The 26090-nt window shown below is 39.7% G+C and overlaps 1 protein-coding gene across 1 annotated transcript in view; it reads left to right on the top strand.

Moving 5' to 3' along the window:
- LOC120790690 (BMP/retinoic acid-inducible neural-specific protein 3-like) overlaps positions 1-23278 on the top strand; it is a 33821-nt gene extending 10543 nt beyond the window's left edge. The window contains exons 2-8 of the mRNA XM_040128498.1: positions 2967-3157; positions 7716-7747; positions 11009-11114; positions 11344-11580; positions 13590-13812; positions 20920-21262; positions 22041-23278. Of these exons, the coding sequence (XP_039984432.1) occupies positions 2967-3157; positions 7716-7747; positions 11009-11114; positions 11344-11580; positions 13590-13812; positions 20920-21262; positions 22041-22811 (1903 nt within the window). The 3' untranslated portion in view covers positions 22812-23278. The remainder of the gene's footprint in view (positions 1-2966; positions 3158-7715; positions 7748-11008; positions 11115-11343; positions 11581-13589; positions 13813-20919; positions 21263-22040) is intronic.
- Positions 23279-26090: the final 2812 nt, after the last annotated feature.

The raw sequence follows: 26090 nt of genomic DNA, 5'->3' as shown, positions 1-26090 counted from the left end.
TAAACACATTATACATGTTATTATCATTGTAAATTAATGACTTTAGCAATTACTGCGTGGCTGTCATTGTCAAATTTGAAAAAGGTGTCTCCCTGGAAACATAACCCCAACAACCTAATAAATGAGAATGAACGTAACCTAGGAAACAAGTTTAAAGACATCTCCTCCATTCTGGTGTAAAAGTTGATATTGGAATTGGCAATTGTGTGTGCTTAACATGGATAGCATGTTTAATACACCAAAACAAACAATCTTTTCTTAAGTAAAGGTTTGGCTAATGTAACTGACTGGGCTACTGACTTTCAGTGAACTAAAACCCCATCTGTAGCAATGTCCTGTTTTTGTGAGTGAGTGTTTAATGACGCCTGTGCCGTCTCGTCATCGTCTCATCTTAGTCATGGAAAGAAGTTCATTGACAGACATATTTAGTCATAGTTTTTTTTAACGACATTAACACTGTTTCCAAGAAGTCAGTCCAGACAAGCACAGACAAAACACAAATACAAAAATCTGTCACGTGAAATAACATAACTTTTGGCATGTAGTGTGTCTATGTATCATTATATCGCTTTTAGTTAAGAAGCTAATTCAGAAAATAGATGTTTTATGGCCTTTAAACCCAAAGTAGAGGTACAGACTTGGAATTCCTGAGCTCCGTCCTCAGTTCTGAGACAATACTTTTTGTAAAGTGAGCTCTTTTGAGCTTGCATTTTTGATCTTGTGCTACCTTGGTCATATGGAGTTTGGCCGTTGGTTCTTTTTATCCAATTTGTTATGACAGCAAGTTAGCAGTGGTCAGAGTAAGACTTGTAACTGCTCCTGCTTGGGGCAAACAGCAGCACTTTCATCAAAATTAGATGAATTTTGCTTTGGGAGGTACTGAGCTACACAACCTGGCACTGCAGCTTACTAGGTGTGTGTGCAGGCAAATACTGGCAACTGTGTGTGTTACAGAAGTTGCTGATTTAGTTTTATCTTTGTGTCTTTGCTGATTAACTTCACACTCATGAGGCTTCCTAAAAGCTTTTTCAGTGATTAGTGTCTCGGATCAAAACTGAAATCAGTTCCTTTCTGCTGTCAACGTTACTCATATTGGCTGCACTTTTCAGTTTGCAGACATACTTTGTATTCCAGTTCCAGCTGTGATAAATGCAACATTATTTTGACCAGAAATAAATAAATAGTGATTTACCATTTCAATTTATTGCCCGATATCAACGCTACACATGAGGACGCTACACATTTTTTCGTTTCATCAACTTAAAATGCATTACACTGTGATTTTAATATTTCAGCTTACCTCTCTCTTCAATGACTTACTAGACTTTTCAGATGAAGGATGCCATGTATACCTCTCTTCTCAAAATACAGTGTTGTCAGAGTAAAATTTGGACTGTTTTTCCGATTGTCAGTTTGGAATTTTAATTCATAGTATGCGCCTCTGTTGAATGCGGAACTGCAGGTGAAAGAGTGCACGAGTATCTGCGTGGGACACTTTACATGAAAATCTTCCACTAAACACCTTAAACTGTCTGGTAGTAGAATTACTCTATATATGAGTGAAAGCACTGTCACATGCAATATCAACTCAAAAAGCTGTGCCTTGGGCAAGTGTTCTACAAACATACGAGGAAGAACGCATGCAGGATGCCAGCTTGGTCTTGTTATTTATTCAACATCTGTATCCTTTGGCTGCTGGAGTTTTGCTGCAGTTCAGCTTACCATGCTGCTTTTTACATATCTATTTGTTCCTCTTATAATGTATGTGGTAGGTTTGAAGATGAAAGTAGAAGGGCACAGTAGCTTAAAAGCTGTAAGAAGGAGATATGGGGGAAGAAAAATCTTCTTCTTTTACAGTATTCAAAGCTTGTTAAAGTTCTTCATTTCTGCTCCCGTTCCTGCTGCCAGGACTAGCATTGCCTTATCATCTTAAAGCTGTCAGATGCAATCACATATGAACATGTCCAGACATATTATAATCAACAACGCACTAGGGATTCATATAAATACAGCATGTAAGCAGCACTCACGGCTGAGGTCAAGCATATTAGTTGTCAGAGGGAAACAGAAGAATATGAAAAGGCAATAGAGGATGACAAAGTCTTTGGATCACGCTGCCTTCACCATTTTTATGACATTTTTACTCTCACTTTGTTTTGTCTCTCATTATGAAACACATTCTCTGTTTGAGCAAAGGGGTCATTTCTTGTACACCCTTGTACTTTATTCATTTCGATGTATATGTCTGTCATGATGGTGCTCCTAAGGAAAACATTTGTCAGCTGTGTAGTATAGGAGCACATTTCCATCCCAGGTGACAACCATGGTTTCAAAAGATACCGGGTTTTTGTCTAGATGTATTTTTTCCCCCGTCTTCTCACTAGCTCTCTCTTTTTTTGCTCATTCTCCCTTTCTTTCTTAATCGATTCAATTTCACTTCAGTTCAGGCCGTGTCGGCATGGTTGACGGATTCCTTACGTTGCAAAAGCACAGGGTGACATAAAGAATTTAATTTGCGTCTCTCTCTCTCTCGTTCTCTCTGCAGGCTCATGTTCTCTACATAAGGACTAGGGCTCCTACAATGATTACTTTCATTATGAATTATCTGTTATTACTCTTTGAATAATTAATTCATCTTTTAGTTTATACAATGTACAATTTCTGGGAAAAAAAAAAATGACCATCAACATTTCCCAAAGCCCAAGGTGTTGTTTTAAAATTGCTTGTTTAGTTTAACCAACAGTCCAAGTCCAAAGATGTTCAGTTTACAATTAAAAAATAGGAGAAAGCTGGAAATCTTTAAATTACATAATTAATTTGTGGTACATTAATGACTTAAAAGTGATAAATTATTCATTGTAATGTGTATATATATATAATATAATGCATATTTCCTAATCCCCACTTCTGATGTTGTGTTTTGTTTTTTTTTTGTTGTTTTTTTTTGCTCTGTTCTTTATGGGCAGGGAGTTTGGGAGATGGAAGGTGAACAACTTGGCTGTGGAAAGAAGAGATTTTTTGGAGTCTCCATTACCTCTGACGCCTGAGTTCATCAGGAACATTCGACTCCTGGGCCGAAGGCCCACCACCCACATGATCACTGACAACCTGATCAGGAAGTATGGGACTCACTTCCTGTTGTCAGCTACACTGGGAGGTAAAAGAGGAAACAACAGTTATTTTATTGTATATGGGTTGATTACTTTGTTTAGATGCATAGCTTTATCGCGGCATGAATAACAGTTATGCATTTACTCACTGAACTCTATGGAAGAAATTGGTCACCTGACATCCCCAAATACTGTTTTGTTTGTTCAGTGAACCCCGCACTACGGTGGCCCTGAGGGTCAAAACACACCAACCCCTTCAGGAAAAACAACAACAACAGCATTTCACAAAACACACCGACATTTCTGATTCTGAAAAGGCTGGGACACTACTTCCTGTTTGTGATTGGACAGAACCGAGGTCATTTCAGAGTTTATTCATTGGATGTGTTGCGATGGGTGTGTGCTGGACTGGATCAGCCGGAGGGATGCTCTAAACTCTACGATGCTGTGATCGGTTGTTTCACTGTCAGGCAACTGACAACTAACTGTTAAAGTTAACTAGAATGGTCAGCTACACAGAAGTCCCTTAGATAGCCTACTTGCCAATCAATTAGGCCTTTGGCTTTATTGAAAAGACAACGCCTTGACAAGTCAATTTCCTGCTCCTGCTTCTTTCCTGCAGTGTGTCGATCGGCGTTGTCACTGTCGCCAGGGACCTGGGTTCTGTCGATTCACAAACAAGGAGTGTTGTCCCACCTTTTCTGTGATCTGAAATGTTGCTGTATTTTCTGAAATGTTGCTGTGAGCATGAATTCAATAAAAATAACAATGGTGACAGATTAAAGAAAAAGATCTTTGATATCACACAGGTGTAGACAAATGCAGCCTTTGTGTTTTTTAGCCAGCAACCATCAGTTTTCCCAAATGAACCGTAAGTTCTGTGAGTTGGATGAAAACGCTGTCTTTGGTTAATTTTTTAAACGTTTCAACTGACTTGACTATAAAATGAGAACCATGCTGAACTGTCTACATAGTAATAGTCATCATGCTACTTTGACACAGCAATGACACAAAAAAGAGTAAAGCTTTCTCACCAGCTGATGATCCATGTAGAATACATTGAGATTAAGGAGCAGTATTGTTCCTGTATTCCACGGTAGAGCTAGTTTCCCAGTATTAAAGTACAGTATGAGGAAAATGTGCTTTTAGGAATTTGCCTCTTTCCCCCATGATATAGGCTCCAGTGAAGTATACCATTTGTTGTTGATGTAACCTTTTAGAACTTGCTCTCCCAGGCGTTGCATATGGAAAACAGATGGACATGGCACAATAACTCGATCATCATAAGTAAGTGAATAACAGAATAATATGCCACTGACGGCACAGAAATCACTCTTCAGATATATATGAATACACGTAAAAGCTCCCACTCCCAGTCATAGTCAGCCAGTTTTTGTTTTTCTGCAGTGTGATGAATGGACAAGCATCAATGGTCCTCTGAGTGACGAAAGAAGAAAAAAAAAAAAACTAATTTAAAATGCAAGAGATGGCCGGGCAGGTCTTGCAAAGCAGAATGGCTTTTACGGAGCAACACTTGTCAATAACTTTAGACCCGGATATAAATAGGTTGCCGTTGCGAGCGGTTGCAAACAGTGTAATGCAACCCTACCAGCTGCCCGAGCCGATGCGGCCACACACTCTGGCTCTCGGCCAGTGCTGAGTGGTATGAAGAGAAGAGAAGGAGGAGTTTGCCTTGGACCGTTGCCAGAAACATGCCTCCGTCGTTCTGAATGGATTGCCTCCGTGTTCGGAAACATATGGACTTAATGAAATTAATAAATAGATTGTGATATTAAGAGGGTGCCCTTCAGCAACTGAGGAAGAAAGGCAGCGGGTAGAAAAATGGCCCCCGAAGCATTAATGCTGCATTATGATGAGAAATAAGATATGCAGTGTCTTTGAGACTCTCAAAGCAAAGAGAGTGTGCCGCACCATGGCCCCCACACTTATGAAACGCTGATTGCTACGATCAGTGGCTACTGATACAGGGTGGTATGGCTTATCCTAATTGAGGTTAACTATCTTTTTGCTTCAGAGGCTCTGGTATCACTGTCCTCTCTGTCCCTCTCAGTGAATGTGTTTCTTCTGGAGCGGAGCAGGTGGCAGGTTTTAAAATGATGGCAACATGTTAAATTGTAGATTAATTGGAATACATTCAAAACAAACAAACAAACAAACAAACAAACAAACAAACAAACAAAAAAACAAACAAACAAACAAACAAACAAACAAACAAACAAACAAACAAACAAACAAACAAAAAAACAAACAAACAAACAAACAAACAAACAAACAAACAAACAAACAAACAAACAAACAAACAAACAAACAAACAAACAAACAAACAAACAAACAAACAAACAAACAAACAAACAAACAAACAAACAAACAAACAAACAAACAAACAAACAAACAAACAAACAAACAAACAAACAAACAAACAAACAAACAAACAAACAAACAAACAAACAAACAAACAAACAAACAAACAAACAAACAAACAAACAAACAAACAAACAAACAAACAAACAAACAAACAAACAAACAAACAAACAAACAAACAAACAAACAAACAAACAAACAAACAAACAAACAAACAAACAAACAAACAAACAAACAAACAAACAAACAAACAAACAAACAAACAAACAAACAAACAAACAAACAAACAAACAAACAAACAAACAAACAAACAAACAAACAAACAAACAAACAAACAAACAAACAAACAAACAAACAAACAAACAAACAAACAAACAAACAAACAAACAAACAAACAAACAAACAAACAAACAAACAAACAAACAAACAAACAAACAAACAAACAAACAAACAAACAAACAAACAAACAAACAAACAAACAAACAAACAAACAAACAAACAAACAAACAAACAAACAAACAAACAAACAAACAAACAAACAAACAAACAAACAAACAAACAAACAAACAAACAAACAAACAAACAAACAAACAAACAAACAAACAAACAAACAAACAAACAAACAAACAAACAAACAAACAAACAAACAAACAAACAAACAAACAAACAAACAAACAAACAAACAAACAAACAAACAAACAAACAAACAAACAAACAAACAAACAAACAAACAAACAAACAAACAAACAAACAAACAAACAAACAAACAAACAAACAAACAAACAAACAAACAAACAAACAAACAAACAAACAAACAAACAAACAAACAAACAAACAAACAAACAAACAAACAAACAAACAAACAAACAAACAAACAAACAAACAAACAAACAAACAAACAAACAAACAAACAAACAAACAAACAAACAAACAAACAAACAAACAAACAAACAAACAAACAAACAAACAAACAAACAAACAAACAAACAAACAAACAAACAAACAAACAAACAAACAAACAAACAAACAAACAAACAAACAAACAAACAAACAAACAAACAAACAAACAAACAAACAAACAAACAAACAAACAAACAAACAAACAAACAAACAAACAAACAAACAAACAAACAAACAAACAAACAAACAAACAAACAAACAAACAAACAAACAAACAAACAAACAAACAAACAAACAAACAAACAAACAAACAAACAAACAAACAAACAAACAAACAAACAAACAAACAAACAAACAAACAAACAAACAAACAAACAAACAAACAAACAAACATGACATTACAGTGAAAACCTTATATGGCGGAAAGCTCCTGGCAGATCGGTGTCTCTCCCACTTCTTTTACTTTCGTTACCATCTTCAGTTAGATTTGCACAGAAACAAAATGCCGTTTTCCCGTGTTGCTATACTTACTTTACAAATTATTTTGTTTATCTAACTCCAAGCCAAACTCATATCATTTATTTTTTATGAGGGGCAGGTACATCTAACTTCCATTAACCACAGGAGACAAATTGCCAATTCGCTTTTCAAAATAGTGGCCTGTCCACTATTTGGACAGTCTTTGAATAAACAAAGTAGTTAGGTTGGGCAAAGTTGGGATTCAGTAGAGCAAACTAAACAGTAGTTGTCCAAATAAAACTGGTATTTTTACGATTAATCTTAACAAAAGTTCTCCACCAGGAGTGCAAACCTCTCAGCAGAGAGAACAGCAGAGAGTGAGCACGCTGTTCCAAGAGGCCTGGGATCACGAACATAAGACCCTGGGCTCCTGTTTCCGTTTTTCCTTTGCGCCTCGCTGGCTTCGATTGTCAACATGAGCGTGCACACTGTAATGGTACATGATTACCGGGTTTTTAAGATTTAGGATTTGCCACTCACTGCCATCTGGAGATGTTCACATGGGAAGATTGCCCAGAGAAGTTTCTTATAAAACCCTCCTTTGAATGAAAGAAAAACACAGTTGCTGTAGCTGGAAGAGATATAATATGATATTCAGTCCTGTACTATCTGCATCCTATTTTTAAAGAGAAATATTCAAATACATGATGACTTTGGCACTGTCAGCATTTGTTAATAGTAGAGTACAGAATACATCTGTAACCATGACAAATGCAATAATTTCCATGATTCGCCACAGTCCTCTAGTATGATTGCAGTATATAACAACGGTACTTAGAGATTCAAGAGTCAAGACAGCTTGAGACAAAACAAAAATTGCAGCTACATCTAAGCAAGTGCCAGGTCATCAACAAATAATAAAAAATGCCAAATATAACAAAATATACAATTATGAAAATATGACATGAACATCATTAAAAACACTACAGCTAGGAAAGCTTGCGTATTTTGTATAAAATACATATGAAAATGTGAACTCATGTAAACCCACTTGGTGTCTTCTACCTCTATTTTCATGACACTCTCTTCAAAAGAAACGATCACAGATTTCAATTTTATTTCAACTTCAAAGTTTAAATTTCGCTGTTGCTTCCAGGTGTCATTTGCTGTTTTTGAAAAACTGCCTTTCTAAAAGCAGAACATTTGGTTTTGGGTGTTATTACCATTGTTTAACAATTCCCTTGTCAAAATACAACGATAACAGCGATGAAAATAAAGTGGAGGATTTTTGCTTTTTATCAGCCCGCCCGTGATGAGATATGATCTTCAGCCGCCGTAAGCACATCGAGTCTGGAGGAAGCTCCATGATGAGCACATATGGTGAGGGGAAGATAAATGAATCTTGTGAAACACAGCTCATGACAGGTTTCTGCTTCCAGTTGTCACCTTCAGGTAGCATGGGGTTAATTGGGTGACAGAGGGGGGGATGACCCTCCTTTCTGCCTTTTTCATTCCTCGGAACACAGTGGTAGTCGGCCTGTGAAGTGTGGCTTTCTCGGCTGTAGCAGAACATGACTCAGACTCCGTGTGCTCATATCAAAGCTCTGTCCTCTCGCTGCATTTTATTCAGGGAGGGTATTTCTTCTGCAACCAAGGTGGGCACGTCTGAGATGCAGCGGCAGATGCTTTTGTCTGTTTCATTTCTTGGGAATTAGGTTTTTTTTTTTTTTTTGTAGCTACTGAGAGGAAGAGAAGTGCGCTTTCATGCTCAAAAAGGCAATCATCTGGCGTAACTGACAGGTGGGAAGAGGAAAGAGGACAGATTCACCTCCATCACCGGTAGAAAGTGACTCAAAGGGGCGACAGATTCTTCCACACTTGTGCATCATTTCCACAGGGGTGTCGACCCGCACAGTGGTGGAACAGATACAACCACGCAGCCCTGTGCGTGAATTTGGAATCGAACAAGTTGATGAAAGAATGAGAGAGGGCTGCTTAGGCAAAGACCCCCCCAGCTGTCTCCTTGCAAATGGGAAACTGAGGCTGAATTTGGAGGAAAAGCCTGTTACTGGTGTGGTGCGCTGGGGATTGGCTGTGGAAATCCGGGCTATCTTAAAGAAGTCACGGCACAGAGCAGAGTCTCTGAACGGACCGGCATGTTTGTACAATGAATAATGACCCCAGTTGCTCGAGAGCGGCGGGGATCATTTTTGTTATGATTTGAGAATTTCCTTGACTGAATCGATGGCAATATCTCCACTTGACATGGGCTATATTTGCCAGTCTGTCTGCACACACTGATGATCAAGGCGACAGATTTGAACGAGGAAACAGCAGGAATCTCTGGTGCCGTATTTTCTTCTCATGGACAGCCTCTCGATTGTATTGTGCTCTCATTATGGCAGAGAAATACATTTTCGTGTTCCCAGTCCTATGACAGAGAGACAGCTAACTTTCACACTCATACAGCAAAAGAAGATTTCCACCATTAGGATCCTCATCTGCTGCACACCGACCAGTTGCTGCTTTATGTTGTGACTGAGTGGTATATAGGTATTTATGTATTCAGAGAGTGTTCAGTCACTTTTTCACATTTTGTTATGATGCAGCTGGAATAAATTCTTTTTTCTCTCTCATCAATCTACACGTAATACACAGCAAAAAACAGAATTTAAATTTTTTTTGCAAATGTATGAAAAAGTTAAAAACTGAAATATGACCTTGACATAAGTATTGAGACCCTTTACTCAGTACTACGCTGAAGCACCTTTGGCAGCGATTACAGTCCCTGCCGCTGAAAAACACCACCAGACCATGATGCTGCCACCACCAACGTTACATCACTTTTTCAAAGTAAAAAAAAGTTTAAACTTTTGCATAATTGAGCAAAACTTTTTCGTTTTCGTTTCACTGTAGATATACACCATTCAGCCACGTCCTTAAAACCAGTTTTAATTTTGTCAAAGTAAAAGTTTACATCATGAGGGAAAAAAAGAAAATACACTAAAGAAACACACAGATCTTCCACAGAGCTCCAGCCTGTGCCTCATTCCCTCATTCAGCCATGTGCCAAGATACAGGTGGCCAATAATGTCCCATTAAGTATTTTCAATATAGAAGGATGTATCTACACCGAATAGCAGCTGCTAAGCAAAGCGGAAATTTAATGCTCTGCTCATCAGTCAATATTTTACCATATGGCCTATCATATGGCATATCAAATAATTCTTCATATGGATTCAGTATCCGTGTGGTCTGAAACCCGGGGTTGTATCTCATTTCCTCACATTCGTATCAGCATTAAAATCTCTTGGGAGGGAAACAAGGGATATTATACGATGTAAATATTATAGTCGAAGAATTTCACTCAAATTGTCCTCATTTTCCTTTTCCCATCGACAGAGGATATTTATTCTTCCTCTCACAAACCCTTTTATTTCTGGATTAAGCTTTTAATTAAGGAGCCCCATTCTGAGTTTTCACCGGCCTCATTTGAGTTCCCGAGCCCTTCAGCCCTCTATGACGGCGTTACTGATCGACTGACCCCATTGTCTCGCCTCATCCATCTGTCACTTTACACCAACTGTCCCCTGACAAGTCTGACCATAACAAATCGCCGAACAAAATACGGCGCCCTGCGACCACAAAGAGAGAAAAATGAGAATCAGTTAAGTGCTCCCCACCGTGTCACGGCATGAAAAAGGAAAGCACTGAAATAAGCTCTCCTCTTGCAAATGAAGTGAAAAAGGGATGGTTTGCTGGAGTTGCTTTGTGGCAAAAGGTCAATCGAAATGTCCTCAATCAGTGACTAGACAAAAAAGAGACATTGTGTAGCACTCTGGCAGAGAAAATAGTGCGGCAAAGCCCTCTTTTAGCAACTCAGAGGAATCTGAATGAGCCTACTGTAGTTTTCTGTGAACAGAAAACAGAAACAATTGATTATGTAGAGACTGCTTCATTTACACAGCTAAGGGAGAGGTTTTCATGCTACACAAGACACATTTTGTTTGACTCCCCTCAAACCAATTTTGAATGAAGTTTAGAAGCATGCTTGAAAATATATTTTTGTGTCAAGAAATGTAACTTAACCACGCACTTGTTCTGAAAGGGATGCTATGGAGTATTTCCAAATGAACTTTTTATGTGTTGTTGCCCAGGTGACAGAGACCCGCACAGGTCCTCTCGGATGCAGTAACTATGACAACCTTGACTCTGTTAGCTCTGTGCTGGTTCAGAGCCCTGAAAATAAAGTCCAGCTGCAAGGTTTGCCTGATCTTTACTGCTCTTATTGCGATTGTCTTGATATGTTTTTAAAGATTAAGTTTTAGCCCATGGAATAAACATCAGTAACATTTTGGCTTATAAATATAGATTTATAGATTTTATTAGGTCATTTACAAGCTCAGACAGTACTATGTTGCCCCTACACTTTCACTGTCACTCTCCAAGTTCGCAATTTGATGATGTTACTAAACCAAGCTTGGTTTTACAGGCTTGCAAGTGATCCTTCCAGACTACTTGAGGGAGAGCTTTGTGCAGGCTGCTCTCAGCTACATAGCCTGCAATGGAGAGGGCGAATTTGTCTGCAAGGACAACGACTGCTGGTGCAACTGTGACCCCAAGTTCTCGGAGTGCAACTGCCCCTATATGGACATCCACACCATGGAGGAGAGCCTGGAGCGGATCACAGAGACATGGGGGATGCTCTACAAAGAATTTGAGGAGTCAGGTAAGAAAGCCCTCTAATGGATTCTTGCTTTCTTTCACATTGCATGCCTCGTCTATATGCAGGAAAATCTAACTTTTAGAATATAAATCATTCACATGAGAGGGCGAGAGGATGGATTCAAGTGTTTTATCTCCACAGTTAAATCTGAGTGAGGATCCTATATGTATGTTCCTCCCTGTTCCAATATTTATAGGTGAACTATAATAGCTGGTTGTGAATCCTGGGTCCTGGCAAACTATCTGCATATAGCAAATTAAAAACGCAACAGAACCGGATTTAAAAAAAATGAACAGCTCTCGGCTCAGGTAGTTTACAATATGTCTGCAGGAGATTAATCAGCTATAAAACCCATTTATTGCCAGTCCAGCTTTTCATATCACTGGGGAAACAGAGTTTGAATGGAAGCTCGTAGCATAATGTTTTGTTATTATTGTTGTGCTCGGTCAACCTGTCTTGGTGGTTATTACTCAGGTGAAATCTTTCTTTAAGACCCCTCAGATTTGGATGAAATACCCCAAAATGCAATTACTTTCAAAGTTTATGTTTTAATAGCTCGTTGTGAAAAGAGGGCGGGGGCGAGCCCAGGAAGGAGATGCCCGCGAGTGTCATAAATATGTCCCTCAGCATGGGATATGACAGATTCTGAACTCGCTTCTTTATCAGCAGAAGACGACACCAGTAAATGTTCTAACTACTGACACTAAAGGAGATCAAGAATGGCCATTCCTGCCTTGTACCTACGCTGTTGTTATCCTCGAACTAAATGGTGACACAAAGGGAAATAATAGAATCAGAAACGCATTTCGCATTTAAACGCTTACCTATTGTTTTAGGCCAGATCCCTCCTGAGCTCACTCCTACATTTCAGAAATGGAAAATTTACATACTGCTGTCCATATAAAGGATAGTTTCTAATGTGGCTGTTGTATTCAACATAATGTGCTTACTGTACTTCATGTACAATGTAGGCGATGGTGGTATAGGTTACTCTGTCTTATAGTGCTAGTGTTTTTTTCAAAGTTGAGACCATCGTTCTCGTAAAACAATTTGCTTCCTGTAACAAAGTGGACCCTCTTTCTTGTTTTGCCCTCTTAAGTGACATTTCGGATGGTTTTGGTTTCCTTTTTGCTTTACTGAATATGATCAAAATATTAGAAGTGCCTTTTCAAAGCACCACAGATGTTTTGTCTCAAAGTCAACAGCTCTAGCCCAAATAGAACAGGCTGCCAAGGGCTGTCCAATTTCAAAGGCTCTTTCAAATGTGATTGAGAGATGCAACCGTCTGTTTTCTCTATTTGGAAGACACAATTGCTGCTTCCTCTGGGTTTTATATAGCCACCCACAGTCCAGTGTGCACCTTCTAATTGCTTAATGGAGCATTGAAATGATCCCTGTCAAGGTATTCGGTTTAAGGTGGTCATCACTGACTAATAAATACATTAGAAGAATTGGACCCGTGGCAAAGCCACTGCAGGATGTAAACAGAGGACGGAAGAATCAAGTGAGACCACACAGTCATATTTACTGTTAACATGGTACACTACTTGCAAGTTATCCATAATGTGTTGAAGTAAAATGTCACAACTGATAATGTACACTTGGCTGTCATTTGACTTGGTGCCCTTTTTCTACTGCTGGTATTTAAGCCCGGTCAATAGGAGCAGTGTAATTATATGCACATTACATGTTGATGGAAGGCCATTGGGGAAACAGCATCTCTGAAAACACCTGCGCATCGATTCCAATCCACAGATGTATTTAAAAAGACAATGTTTCAATCCCAGTTGGATCGGTGTTAGAAAAAAAAAAAGTGAAATATTAATCCTTTTAAGATGTTTATCACCGTGGGTAGGTTGTATGGTTATCCACAACCCTCATTTGTAAAGACCATAATTTGTCTTGGTAGGATAGCGGTGGCCGACAGTGTTCTTGGAAATGAACATGGTAATACTGTGTTGATTTTAAAATGACAAGATATCTTGTTTTATGTGTCTTTTCTGTCTTAACAGATGAATTCAAGGCGTTCTATGCGAGGCTGCCCCACAACTATTTCCTCAATGTGTCAAGCATCCAACACTTGTGGTCCCTGGATAGCTTGTTTCAGTGGCGATATGAGCAGCTGGAGAGCAGCATGCTGGTCCTCTCCAGACGAGCCCAGAGGGTCATCTTCAAGCTCTTCAGTCTCAGTAAAAGATGTCACCAACAGCCCCAAGTCCAACTTCCAAGAGAACGGTGAGCACAGCCCGTGAAACATACTCTACATTTTGATTCTCCCCATCTGAATCTTATCTACATACTGTATATATGACACTTTTTTACAATTTGACGGTTTTAATATTTTTTAGTCAAGGACAACTTTGTGTCTGAGTAAACCAACTGCAGCCAACATTTTTATATTAAAGCTTTTTTAATGTACACTTTTTTTTCCTTTTCTTACATTCTCCCCTTTCTTATTGATATATACCCCCATAGGAGATGCAAGGTTCTGGCAATTTTTTGCCCAAAGCTTCTGTACATCGATTCACAGCCTGCAGTTCTCTTTAAAGAGTAATCCAGGGATGGAGGTGGAAGTAAACACACATCTTTTAATTTAGGAATAACCATAACCTGGCTTTCTTTCTTGCTACAATAGATAGACTCCAATTTCAGAATCTACAAGTCTCTAATGCATTAAATCTTTATGAAGCTTCATGAAATTTTCACAAAATCTTGAAATCTTAATTTCATTTCCTAGGACTTCATCTGCATGAAATCCTCTGAAAACCCTCTGAAAACAGATTTTCTGCATTGCGAGTTTTATCAAATTAAGTATCAAATGACATTTGTTGATTTGTAGTCTAATTATAAGATAATACTGAACAGCACGTTCACCCCCATCCTCTCCAGGTAAATCAGAAGCCTTAAGTTTTTTCCTTAAATCTGTTTCATAACCAATTTCAGACTAGTGTTTAAAGACTGAATTACGAAATGCTTGTTTGTAGTATTTCCCAAAACGACCAATATGACTACTCCAAAAATTTGTCATATTAGCAATTTCTGATCTACCAAATCTATGGTCAGTGATTAGTTTAGGCAGCTTGAACTACTTCGTTAGGAGGTGAATTTGCCTTCAAAAGAAACCTTAACTGGCTGTTGTTAGGAGACAGGTCACCAAACCAAACTGGACACTACCATCCACTCCTCCATGACCTCCTCCGTGACTTTGTGGGTTTTTATAACAAGGACATCGTGCACCGTCAGCCTTTGCTGCTGAGAGAGGATAGTCATTATTGACATGCCACCAAGTGGTCACTTGTAAGTGACAAAAAAAAAATAGAGTTAGGTCATTTTAAAACTTACAATAGTGGAAATCTCAGGGCAATGGTGCATTCAATTCTGCTGGGCTCCGGGTCTGAGGGTGAAAGGTAATGGACAGGAAAGGAGACATGTCATCAAGTTAGATAAAAAGGCAGAAAACATCTGAACCCACTCGCATCCGTTTTCAAGGAGCTAACTTTACACTGACTGAGTGACTAGCAACAGGAAAGGGTCTTTCCTTGGACAAAGGTGACAACCCAAGGCAGAGCATCAGGCAGTTAGGAGTTACCCAAAATGAGAATATGTTCAATTAACATTACAATCCATATCTTCTTGACACACTGCGGAAAATAAAGTCTGGTGGCTGCTAGTATGTAGCTAAGCGCTGGTTTATTCATAAAGCACTTTTTAAAAAATATAAACAAATAAAAAAATAAAGTAAGAATAAATTACAATATAAAACACAGCACAGTGAGAGACAGATCAACTAAAACGAAACCAAAACATAAAACAGGGATGGAGGTCTATAAAATGGCTTGACAATAGAGATGTTTTTTTAGAGGCCACTTAGAATGATCTTAAGATTCAACAAAACTGATAGATTGAGGGAGATGATTGTAGCGGATTGAGGCAAAGACAGCAAAGGCGCGATCACCTTTTGTTTTGCAGCTGGAGCTGGGTCCTAAGAAAGGAAGGATGGATTTAAGGAGTTTTGAGGAAACTGTGTCACTGGGACTGAAGGAGGGATGCATACGAGCTCCAGTGTTTAAAAGGATCTACAACGAGTTAGGAGCAAATTCAGGCAGTAAAACAGAATGGCTGAATGGGGAGGAGGGTAGAACAGTTAGGGGAAAAAATTGGAACACAGACCATTAATCTTGTCAACAAAAAAGACATGTTTTCAAAGACAACGGGAAGATAAAGCGAGGATGGCAGGAAGAGAGGGATTTACAAGCTGGTTAATAGTACTAAACAGAAACCTTGGGTTGTGTTTATTACTATTAATCAACCAGGAAAGTAGGCAGCTCATGCATATTCAATAGTCTGGTTCAGTTTAAACACTAGTTCCTTTATATGTAGGTAGTGAAATTTAGATTTTTTTTACATCTACATTCGGCCTTCCTATATTCCCTTCTTCGTTGTTTGAGGTTGTCATTGATCCAAGGGCTTGTATCAAGAAATGGTACAGTCCTGGAAGTGTATGGAGCAGAAAAGTCAAGGGCTGATGTATACAAATCATTAAACCAACTAACTTGGTCATTAATATTGGCAAAGTGATCCCAAACTTTATGGAATACAAGTGAGATGATTCTTAAAAACTTTGGTGCATTCAGAAAATTACCTATGGGTGGGTGGTGAGTTTAAGACAGGTCTCAGTAAGGAAAATGAAATCAAGGATATGGGATGCAATTAGATCATTGAGATTGAAAGATTTATTAGACACAGACTGAGAGTTTAAAAGAGCAAAGGCAACCGGAGTAAAGAGCTTAGCTGAACTGGAATTACTAGAGCAGACTATAATCAAATTGTCTGACCTAGCAGTTGAAAACAAAGAATGCAGAGGGTAGTTGGTATTTCACTCTAGGCATAATCGTAACAGGAATACTGTATGGGCCCAGGGAGGTACAGTCAGGTGCACTCACTACAGGTCAGGAGGTAAAAGCCTTACAGGAGTGCAAAGTCAGTTCAATGTTTGCTGAGAAAAGGCGGGAGCTTTCCTGGGGAGGACGAAAGCCATCTAACACGCAAAGTTACAAATTCTCACTGGTATCTCGTCGTCAAGCATGTAGGTTAGTTCTGTTGATGACCAGCTAAATTATGAGTACAGTCTGATGGCAGTACGGAATTTAGCTCCGTGGATTATGAGCCAGGTTACATATTGACGACATAAAGAAATAAAGAGACACCGTACCAATGAATTGCATAATTCATCGACAGGGCTGATTAATGAAAGAAGGCAATTGGGATATGTTATTATTCAAGGTAAAATTATTACAAAAATAAACCTGGTCATGCTAGACTATGAGGTAGTTTATGTAAATTACGCTCAACGCTCGGATTGGTGGTGGCTCTTCCATTTCCCCCGACATGTTTGTTGTGGTCACCTTCCTTGCTGCTCTTTTTACCTTTTATGGTGGCTTGCAAACTATGAAGTGACTTGCTATTGCCACACACTGCTATGGAGTGTGTCAGTATGTCTTTGCTTGACGTTGGAACGTGCATTCACACCTTATGCTGGGGGACAAACAATGGTATCTCTCAGACGGCACATTCGGACAGTGGTCTCACCTGACCATCTTAGAAAAAGTAGGATGTAGAGGCCAAATCAAAAGTACAAGTTTGGTACATTATATTTATTGCTTTGAAGTCTAAGTTTTGTTTTTTAGGAGACAGAATTTTTGTAAAGGTTGCATAGTCCTGCTTTAAGTGTCCGACCAATGCTGTCGTGTTTCCAGTGGAGTCTCCAAATCTCAGATTAGTGTTGTAAGGCTGAATAAAATCAGCATTCGCATAGGATCCCTTCATCTGCCGAAGGGGGCGATTGCTGAAGGTGATGAATCCCACCATATGTGTCACTCGCACTGTGTTCAGTTCGACTAAGCCACCATAGTAATGGCGGTGATGGTACAAAGCCCAATACATAAATCAGCTGGCAGAATAATCTATGTTTTGCGCTCTGTTCAATGTCCAGTCACTCTCTCTGTTTCTCTTTCTTTTCCTTGTCTCAGTGTACCCCCTCCTTAATTCGTCCGGTTCTCTCCACCACATTGGCAAAACACACATTAATCATTGATCGTCGCAGTTGATATTCCCACCCACTTGCCTGGAAGAGTGGGAGCGTCATCGCCCTCATCCAGGCAGTTTTTATCTATGTTATTACCACTGCGTCAGCTGCAAAGCTTTGCCTTTCTTTTCTCACTTCATAGAAATCTTCATACTCAGTGGAAAGAGACTGAGAATGGGATGTTTGTCAGTTTGTCTGGGAGAGAAGCAGAAGCTCTCAAAAGAGCCCTCACTCTCCCTTTAACATCCTGTCCGTGTCACTTGAGATAGATGAGAGATATGTGATTGATTTTGCTTCCTATGGGCTACTATTCCTCTGTGATGACAATTATGTGCAAATAAGACAGTCGAAGCAGCAGTGAGCTTGACTTTTATTGGGCGGCTATTGATAAAACTGCACAGTACACTTTGTGCTGAAACTTTTGCCATTAGGCATAATGATGCACATTGTCATTCAGGAGATGTTTTCAAGTACTTCTGCTTTAATCAGCTTAGAAAATGCCTTTTTCTTATGCATAAGCTTCTCCCCAGAAAAAAAAGTGTCCAATTTTTTTTTTCACGTACATCAAGGTCTTGAATGCTTCACAGGATTCCTCTCATCTCTCATCTTTGTTTGACTACTAAGAGAGTGCAATTAAGATTTGACTTTAAAATTGTTGAATAGGTTTTTAATGAACTTGTCAAGGTATTCAGACCGATTGAATCTTTACAGCCTCACACTGTTTCAGTCACATTCATTCCTACAAAGGAAAAGATGGGCAGAAGTTGTGATTATCGCACATCATGATACTGGCCTTTTCTTCTTTTACATTCTTCATATTGATTGCTTTTGCTTGTTTGCGTCAGAACTGGTTTGAGTGGTTTGACTGATTTCTATTAATAGCATACTTTATATTAATTTATACCTCTGACAGAAGATAAATAGGAGTTAATAAGATCTGCAGATCTGACAATCAGAGTACCTGTAGTAAAATAGTATAAAACATTTTCCTTGCATGTACACCATCAGATGCACAAAACAAATGAAAGACTGCAAGACAAAAGCAGGAAATATGTAAACATATGTCTTCATACTTTTGGTTTATCACAGTTTGCCCTTTAATTCCAAGTAAGGGAACTCTTAAGTCTTCACACAGTGGTATTTTAGCAAACAGTGCACTTACAACTTTCTGGCAACTGTTTGGGGACGGGCCTTTTCTGTTTCAACATGACAATGCACAAAGCCAGGTCCATAAAAACTGTTTTCCCAGTTTGGAGTTAAAGAAGTTGACTGACCACACAGATCCCTGACCTTGGCCCCATCTAACAATCTTAGGATAAACTGGCTCTCTAATTGTGGACCAGGCCAGATTGAAAAATCGGTGCCTCAGCTCATTTAATGCTCCTGTGGCTGTATGGGAGCAAATCTCTTCAGATAGGTTTCAAAATCTTGTAGAGAGGCTTCAAAGGAGTGTAGGCTGTTATAGTGGCAGAATAATGCCAATGAAGTGCTCAGAAATCTCAATTGTAATGTTTGGACGTCCACATTCGTTTGGCAATGTAATGTACATAACTTCAGTAAAAGCTTCATAATCTAAAGTGGATACCGGTCTTGTGTCAGGGAATCCACTAAGGGGTTTAACTTTAAAGTCCACAAATCTTCAGCAATTCCAGGTCCCTGGGTTTAACTATATTTCTGATTTCATTTTCAAAATAGTGTTTCCTGCTCCTCCAAGTTAGAAGACACTGTGATTTATAGCGGTGCTTTGAAAGAAGACTTGCAGGGAGCAGGAAGGCTGTACATAATCTCACCAGGGAACTAACAGCACAACTGCACTCTTCTCTTGGTGACCGCTTTGCCCTGCTGAAGCTGTCGGAGGTGAAATGCTGTGCCCACAGCTAGCGAGTGATGGAAAGGAAGAGCTCTTTCGGTTCATTTCCCATGACGCTTTTTCCATTAAGGGTTTTGATATTCAAATTGGTGATTTTCTGAACTCAGACTTGATTCCCACTGCCAAGCACACAATAAGATTGGGATGCAGAGGAAGGATGCCCTAAATGTAATCCACCAAACATTTTCAGATTAGCATAAAGTTTACCACAATATACCATCATCAAAGAAAAAGCTTTTTTTTTTTCTTTTTTTTTTTGAAAGGAAAGCCAGCGGTATGTACTGTGCATTTTTTCTCTTCAGCAAGCAAAGAGGATAAAGGCATAAAGGGATCACAGTCAAGAAAGTGCTACAGACGGGAATCAAACTCCAGCCCACATGGGGGAATTATATGCATGTCTGAGAGTAAGTTACCCTACGGCTGCAGCGCACTTCTAATATTTATGTCACAAACTGATCAAAGACAACATTCTCTCTCTCCTGTTTCTCGCACTCTCTTCCTTTTCAAATGCCAGTGTTTGTGCCCATATTCTTTGCATGTGTAACCTTACACTCATCAGGCATTTTAAGGACAACAAAAACATGAAAACTGGAAATACTCCACAAGAATCTCAGGCAAGGTTGACTCAATAAGGTGAAGGTATGCCTGCAAACACTTCCAAATCGTCCCAGATTGTCCTAATGGATTGCTCTGGAACAAGCTCGAGTTCATTGTCTGGAAATATCCAGCAGTTTTTACCTGTTGAAAGTAAAACTGCAAACGCTGCAATGCATGTAAATCCCAAATTCTAGAAGTACAGTCATTTTGAGATGCTCAAACCACTGTGTCTACACATCTAAGCACACAAGGAATAACAGGTCACACAAAGCATTGATTTGGTTATTTGATCGAAAAACATTTAAGAGGTTTAGGTTTAAACTAAGCTAAATTTGAGTTTGAACGTGGAAATTTTCAGCAATGCAGTGTCAGTATTAACCTTCATGACCTTTATTAGGGGAGGAAGTTTCCTCAGTTGTCTGTTGTTGTTTTTTGGATGTCTGTGTTAGCAAGTCCAAACTACGCACTGAAATAGAGTGACTGAAATGTTGAACTTTTGAAAAAATTTGAACTTGAAATGATGATGGTTATGTAATTTACAAATATAGGAAAACGGAGGTTTCATGGAAGTCTCTTGGCCTGCAAATTACCTGTGTGCATGCTTTATATTGTACTGGTTATGCTTTGTATTTTTAACGAGCAAGCTGTCTGCAGACCCAGACAGGTGCCCTGGACCTATTAAAGCTCTACCTATTAAACCAGTTCAACCTATAAGTCCTGTTCATTAACCGCTCTCTCTTCGCTTGTCTTTCTCTCTCCATCTTCTGTTTTTCCTCTTTCTCTGGTCCAGGCGTCAGTCCTACTGGCTGAGTCATTTCCAGTCGCTCCTGTATTGCTCAGAGAACAACCAGCTTGGTGCATTCTCTGAGGAGCTTCACAGCTGCAGCTGCCGATATGAACACAGCCCTTGTCAGCTGCCTCCACCCTGCACTGTTGGGGAAGGCTCGGCCTGTGCAGCGTGCGCACCAGACAACCACACCCGCTGTGGGAGCTGCAACCTGGGCTTTGCCCTGACGCAAGGGGCCTGCAGGCCCATGGTGGCGGACTCTACGGAGAACTACTTGGGATTCGAGACGGACCTCCAGGATTTGGAGCTGGGCTACCTACTGCAGAGAGCTGACCGTAGGCTAGAGGTATTTTTCTTTTAGCCTTTGTTTAATCATGTTAGGCTGTCTGAGAGCTGAACTGTCTTTCAGTAGACTGGGGAGGATACATTTCATCAGGGGAGCCATTCGGCAAGACAAAGTCTTGTCCTTCTGGCTACTAAGGAACTTTACAGTTTCCCCATATTTTTCCTTGTATTTGTTGTACCATGTTTTAGATGTTTTGTACATCTGAAGCAGTTTGTGGTTCTTTGATTAGAATACAGAATAATATTGAACAAAGCCAATTCAGATTTTGTAGTGATTTGAATTGTAGATAATATGATGACGTACTTATCAAAGGCAAATGGTACCAAAGGTGTTGCATACAGTACCAGAAGTAACCTTTTTTTTTTTTTGGCAAAAACATAATACTAGTCAATATAAATTAAATTAGGTGAGTTTGAAGGGTCATTCTTGACCTTGGAAACTGCAGCTCAATCTCATGGCCATCCGTAGTGGATGGAGTTGCTCTAAATGACACCATCTGGAAAGATGTTGTTGAAAATGTTGAAAACAACAAGAAATATATTTGTGGTGCTGAGAAAATCTTCTTCACTGTCCAACAACAGTCTTTAAAACATATTGAAATTTATTGAAAAAATAAATAAAAAACATTTTCTTTTAGTTCTCAAGCATGTCACATCTCAAAAAGACAATTGTGATCTTTTGTTCATGTTCGTACAATAAAATCTTTTCAATGCAGGTATAAATTTGTGTTTATGTGTGCTGTGCTCTCATACTGTTTTCACGTCTGCCTTTCTGTTAGGTCCATGCCATCTTCATCAGCAACGACATGAGGCTCAACAGCTGGTTTGACCCATCGTGGAGAAAGAGGATGTTGCTGACGCTAAAGAGCAACAAGTACAAGTCCAACATGGTCCACATGCTTCTGGGAATATCCCTCCAGATCTGCCTTACAAAGAACAGCACCCTGGAGCCTGTCCTTACTCTCTACATCAACCCCTTTGGAGGGAGTCATTCAGAGAGCTGGTACATCCCTGTCAATGAGAACAGTTTTCCAGACTGGCAGGCCACCAAGCTGGACCTACCCTTTGAGTGCTATAACTGGACTCTGACACTGGGCAACAAATGGAAGACGTTCTTTGAAACCATTCATATCTACCTTCGGAGCAGAATAAAGACTCAAGATGGAGTGAATGACAGTGTTTATTACGAGCCATTAGAAATGACAGATCCTGCTCGGAATCTGGGCTACATGAAGATTAACAGCATCCAGGTCTTTGGCTACAGTATGCACTTTGACCCTGAAGCGATCCGCGACTTGATTCTACAGTTGGACTACCCATACACCCAAGGTTCCCAGGACACCGCCATGCTTCAGCTCCTGGAGATACGAGACAGAGTGAACCGGCTGTCCCCTCCGGGTCAACAGAGGTTGGACCTGTTTGCCTGTCTTCTTCGGCACCGACTCAAACTGACTGCCAGCGAGGTGGTTCGCATTCATGCCTCCTTACAGGCCTTCAGCTCACGTCTGCCCAATTCGATGGATTACGAGACCACCAAGCTGTGCAGTTAACAGCTGCTTGAAGGGAGATCTGGACTGTAAATTGCCTCAAGGAGACCTCCTGGACATCAGATTTGTGCCCGTTGTGGTTTAAAGTTGTGCTCTGTCTCCACGGATTACCAAACTGTTTGGTTAATGAGGAGAGGACCAGCTGTGGACAGCTGAAGAATGTACTCATCTGGTTGTTTTGGTTTTTGTTTTGTGGCAACTAACTTCAGTGCTATATTATAAAAAATGAGGTGGATCAGCAAGAAAATGCACAACTGTTTCTCAAGAACAAACTCTAACAAAAGAATTCTACCGTAGAAATTCAGATACCGCTACATAAAGTCGAACCATCCTGTTTCAATATGATTCTGCTCATTTATACTGTAAGTACCAATGCCAAATCAATGGACATTTTATGGTCAAAATGGTACAGTCTGTTTGTTTGTAATTTTTATATGTTCTTTTGCTTCAGTGACAGTGCACTTTCCATGAAGACCAGAATACAGTGGTGTCAGTAAAAATTTTGTAGATAAATTGATATTAAAACATCATGTTATAACAGATTCTAGCTGTTGGAATATTTATCCTTCCTACTTGTTTTAAAATACCCTTAAAAATTTTTTGACAAATTAGAGCGAGGGTAAATGAACCGGATCCAAGTGATTATAACAGCCACGCAGTTCTGTTCAGGCTAATTCTTTGCTGCAATTACTTCCATTAGTCTCAACATTTTCTGATCACTTCACTTAACAGAAATTCACACAGGAAATTTTGTTACAAGCAAAAACAACCCAAAAGTGAAAGAGTTGAGAAACACTGCACATCTGGTTATGAAAGCACTGTTTCCCTCCAGATACCACAATCTGTAAACTGCCACTCATCTTGGTATTTTTACCACTGCAGCTGGCTACACCAGCTGTGTAGTGGCTTGTACCTTTGTCAACCCTTTCACCACATGCTTTTTACTCACACAAACATATGCTTGTGTACTAAGCAGTACTGTGGCTGAACGGATCCAGTGTAGACACTGACGGAGGGCGGGGCTGCTTCTGTTGTGGTGCTGACTTACTGCTTCCGCTGCAAGGCCAGATTAAACAAGGTTTTGGCACAAGTATCAATGACAAAGCTTAGACAGTACACAGCATTTTTTGTCCAACTCAATTGTATAGCAGCTCAACAAACTATCGTTAAACTGTGCTTTCAAGCCAGCTCGAGAGTGTGTATCAGTGTGCCGAGGTACTTTGTTAAGAAGACGAAGCAAACAACAGCTTTATTTTAACATCAGCCATCTTGTACAGGCAGTGTGTTGTTTTTGTTTTTCTAATATTTAAACATGATCACAGTCTTTCCTTAACCTTTAGCCCGTTGTTTTAGTTGTGCAACCTTTATGGCACTCTGATGCCATAACCACCAGATCTACCAGAAGACCAGTTTGCTCTCCAGGTCCCAAATCTTTCTGTAACTTTAAGCAGAGGCTTAACCTTCACCATTCTGTAGTTGTCATGCACTGATGTTCAAGGGATAATCACTGGCAGAAGTGCATTAAAACTGTTTGACATCACATTCAGCTTGAAATCCCGTGAACAATCCTACGGTGCGGGGCACAGACACGTCATCATCCAATGTTGTCAATTCAAAAAGAATGGCAGTGTTTAATACCAGTGTTTCTTGATGAAACAAAACAAAGTAGTACACTGGGTACACTCTGGCCCGAACAGCTGATTGCTGTGAAATTAAAGAGGTGGTAGCATTTTAGGGGTCACCATAACTGGTATCAAACAAACAGCAAACAGTCGTTTTAGTCGTTTCAGTCAACAAATGCAAATCGGAAGCTATGGCCTCGGTGCTCTCTGAGGACTGAAAGAAAACACGGTGAAGTCAAACAAACTTTGTCAACTGCTACTGGTATGTTGGCGGCGAAAAAAAGAAATGTCACTAGTCCAAAGTTTTGCATGAATGTTAAACTTTGTCAAGTGATGGAAGCATACTGTAAAACTGGACAAGGTAATAGCATATGCTTAAAATTCAAATGTAAACAGCCAGCCTCAGCTTTTATGGAAAAAGCCAGTAATGGTGATTATTTATGTTAAACAGATATACAGACATATGGACTTTTAGCTCACTGACTGCTCAAACACTGTTGTGCTTCTGTGCTGTAGGTGAAAGATTCTGTCTGCATTATTAATGTCAGGTGCAGGATGCCACCTCTAATCCGTTAACATATATGTGCCTTAGTGACACTGCAGACCAAATGGAAGTCAAGGACCTGAGAAGGTTAACAGTCATGGCCTCAATTTGTCCTCTTATCAACCCCAACTCGTGTCAAGGGCTACGCTGGACGAGGGCTGTAGATGGATGAGTGGTGTTTGATGAGATGTATGAGTAGTGGAATGTATTACCAAATGTCAGCATGTCTTTTCCTGGATACAGCCATGTCTGTTACGAGGAGGAAATTAGTGCTTGACCGCAGCATGAAAAGAGCAGCTCCGACGGAATGAGAGACGGCGCCCCTGGTTGTGTTTGTCAGTCTAGGTGACTTTGTTTCAACTTTGAGGTCACTAAATTCCCGAAAACGGTCCCTCACAGGTAGATGGCAAACTCTCGGGTAGTCAAACCCTTTTATAACCCCGTGCACATTAGGGAATGGGATTAGGCAAAACGCTAATACATTTTACTCATCCTCACCAAAAGTATAATTAAACATACGCAGTCTGAGTAATTAGGGATATGGATGGTGTTTTTTTTCAAAGAAAAATGTAAATGGAGGACTGAAAAATAATTCTTCCCTCCCTACAGCGTTCCCTCTCCAGCAAAAAAAAAAAATAAAGATCCCAAGGTAGTATACCCGTAATTATGATGTTTAACACCACTCTGCTCAATTACCAGACCAGTTCTAAAAACCTGTCCTGCAGAGGCAGCTACTCATAATTCATTACCATGAGCTTGTAAATAGCTCAGTTTTTTATTCCCCCACTAACTCCGAGCAGCCTCCCTTATGACAGTGGGAGTGGGTGGCAAGAGGCGATCTTTGATTAGAGAAGCTCTGACCTTTATTGGTCTGTCAATCAAAGGTATAGGCAAGAAAAGTCCATTTGACTCACTGTAAATCAGCTTGATTAAATTCTCTCTTTGCAGCCTGGTCTCACCAGATGGCGTTAGAATAGCACACCAGTTTAAGTCAATTTGCGTGTTCTCAGTATGCACATTTGCTTTGTCATGTCACACCGAGTCATTTCTCTGCTTACCACAGTCCCAGTACGCAGTCCCACGAGATCCCGTCGCTGTTTGTGATTTAGTGACAAT

Source organism: Xiphias gladius, chromosome 6 (assembly GCF_016859285.1).
Source record: "Xiphias gladius isolate SHS-SW01 ecotype Sanya breed wild chromosome 6, ASM1685928v1, whole genome shotgun sequence".
NCBI lineage: Eukaryota > Metazoa > Chordata > Actinopteri > Istiophoriformes > Xiphiidae > Xiphias > Xiphias gladius.
The sequence above is the reverse complement of the archived record's forward strand: the minus strand, read 5'-3'. Positions and strand labels throughout refer to the sequence as shown.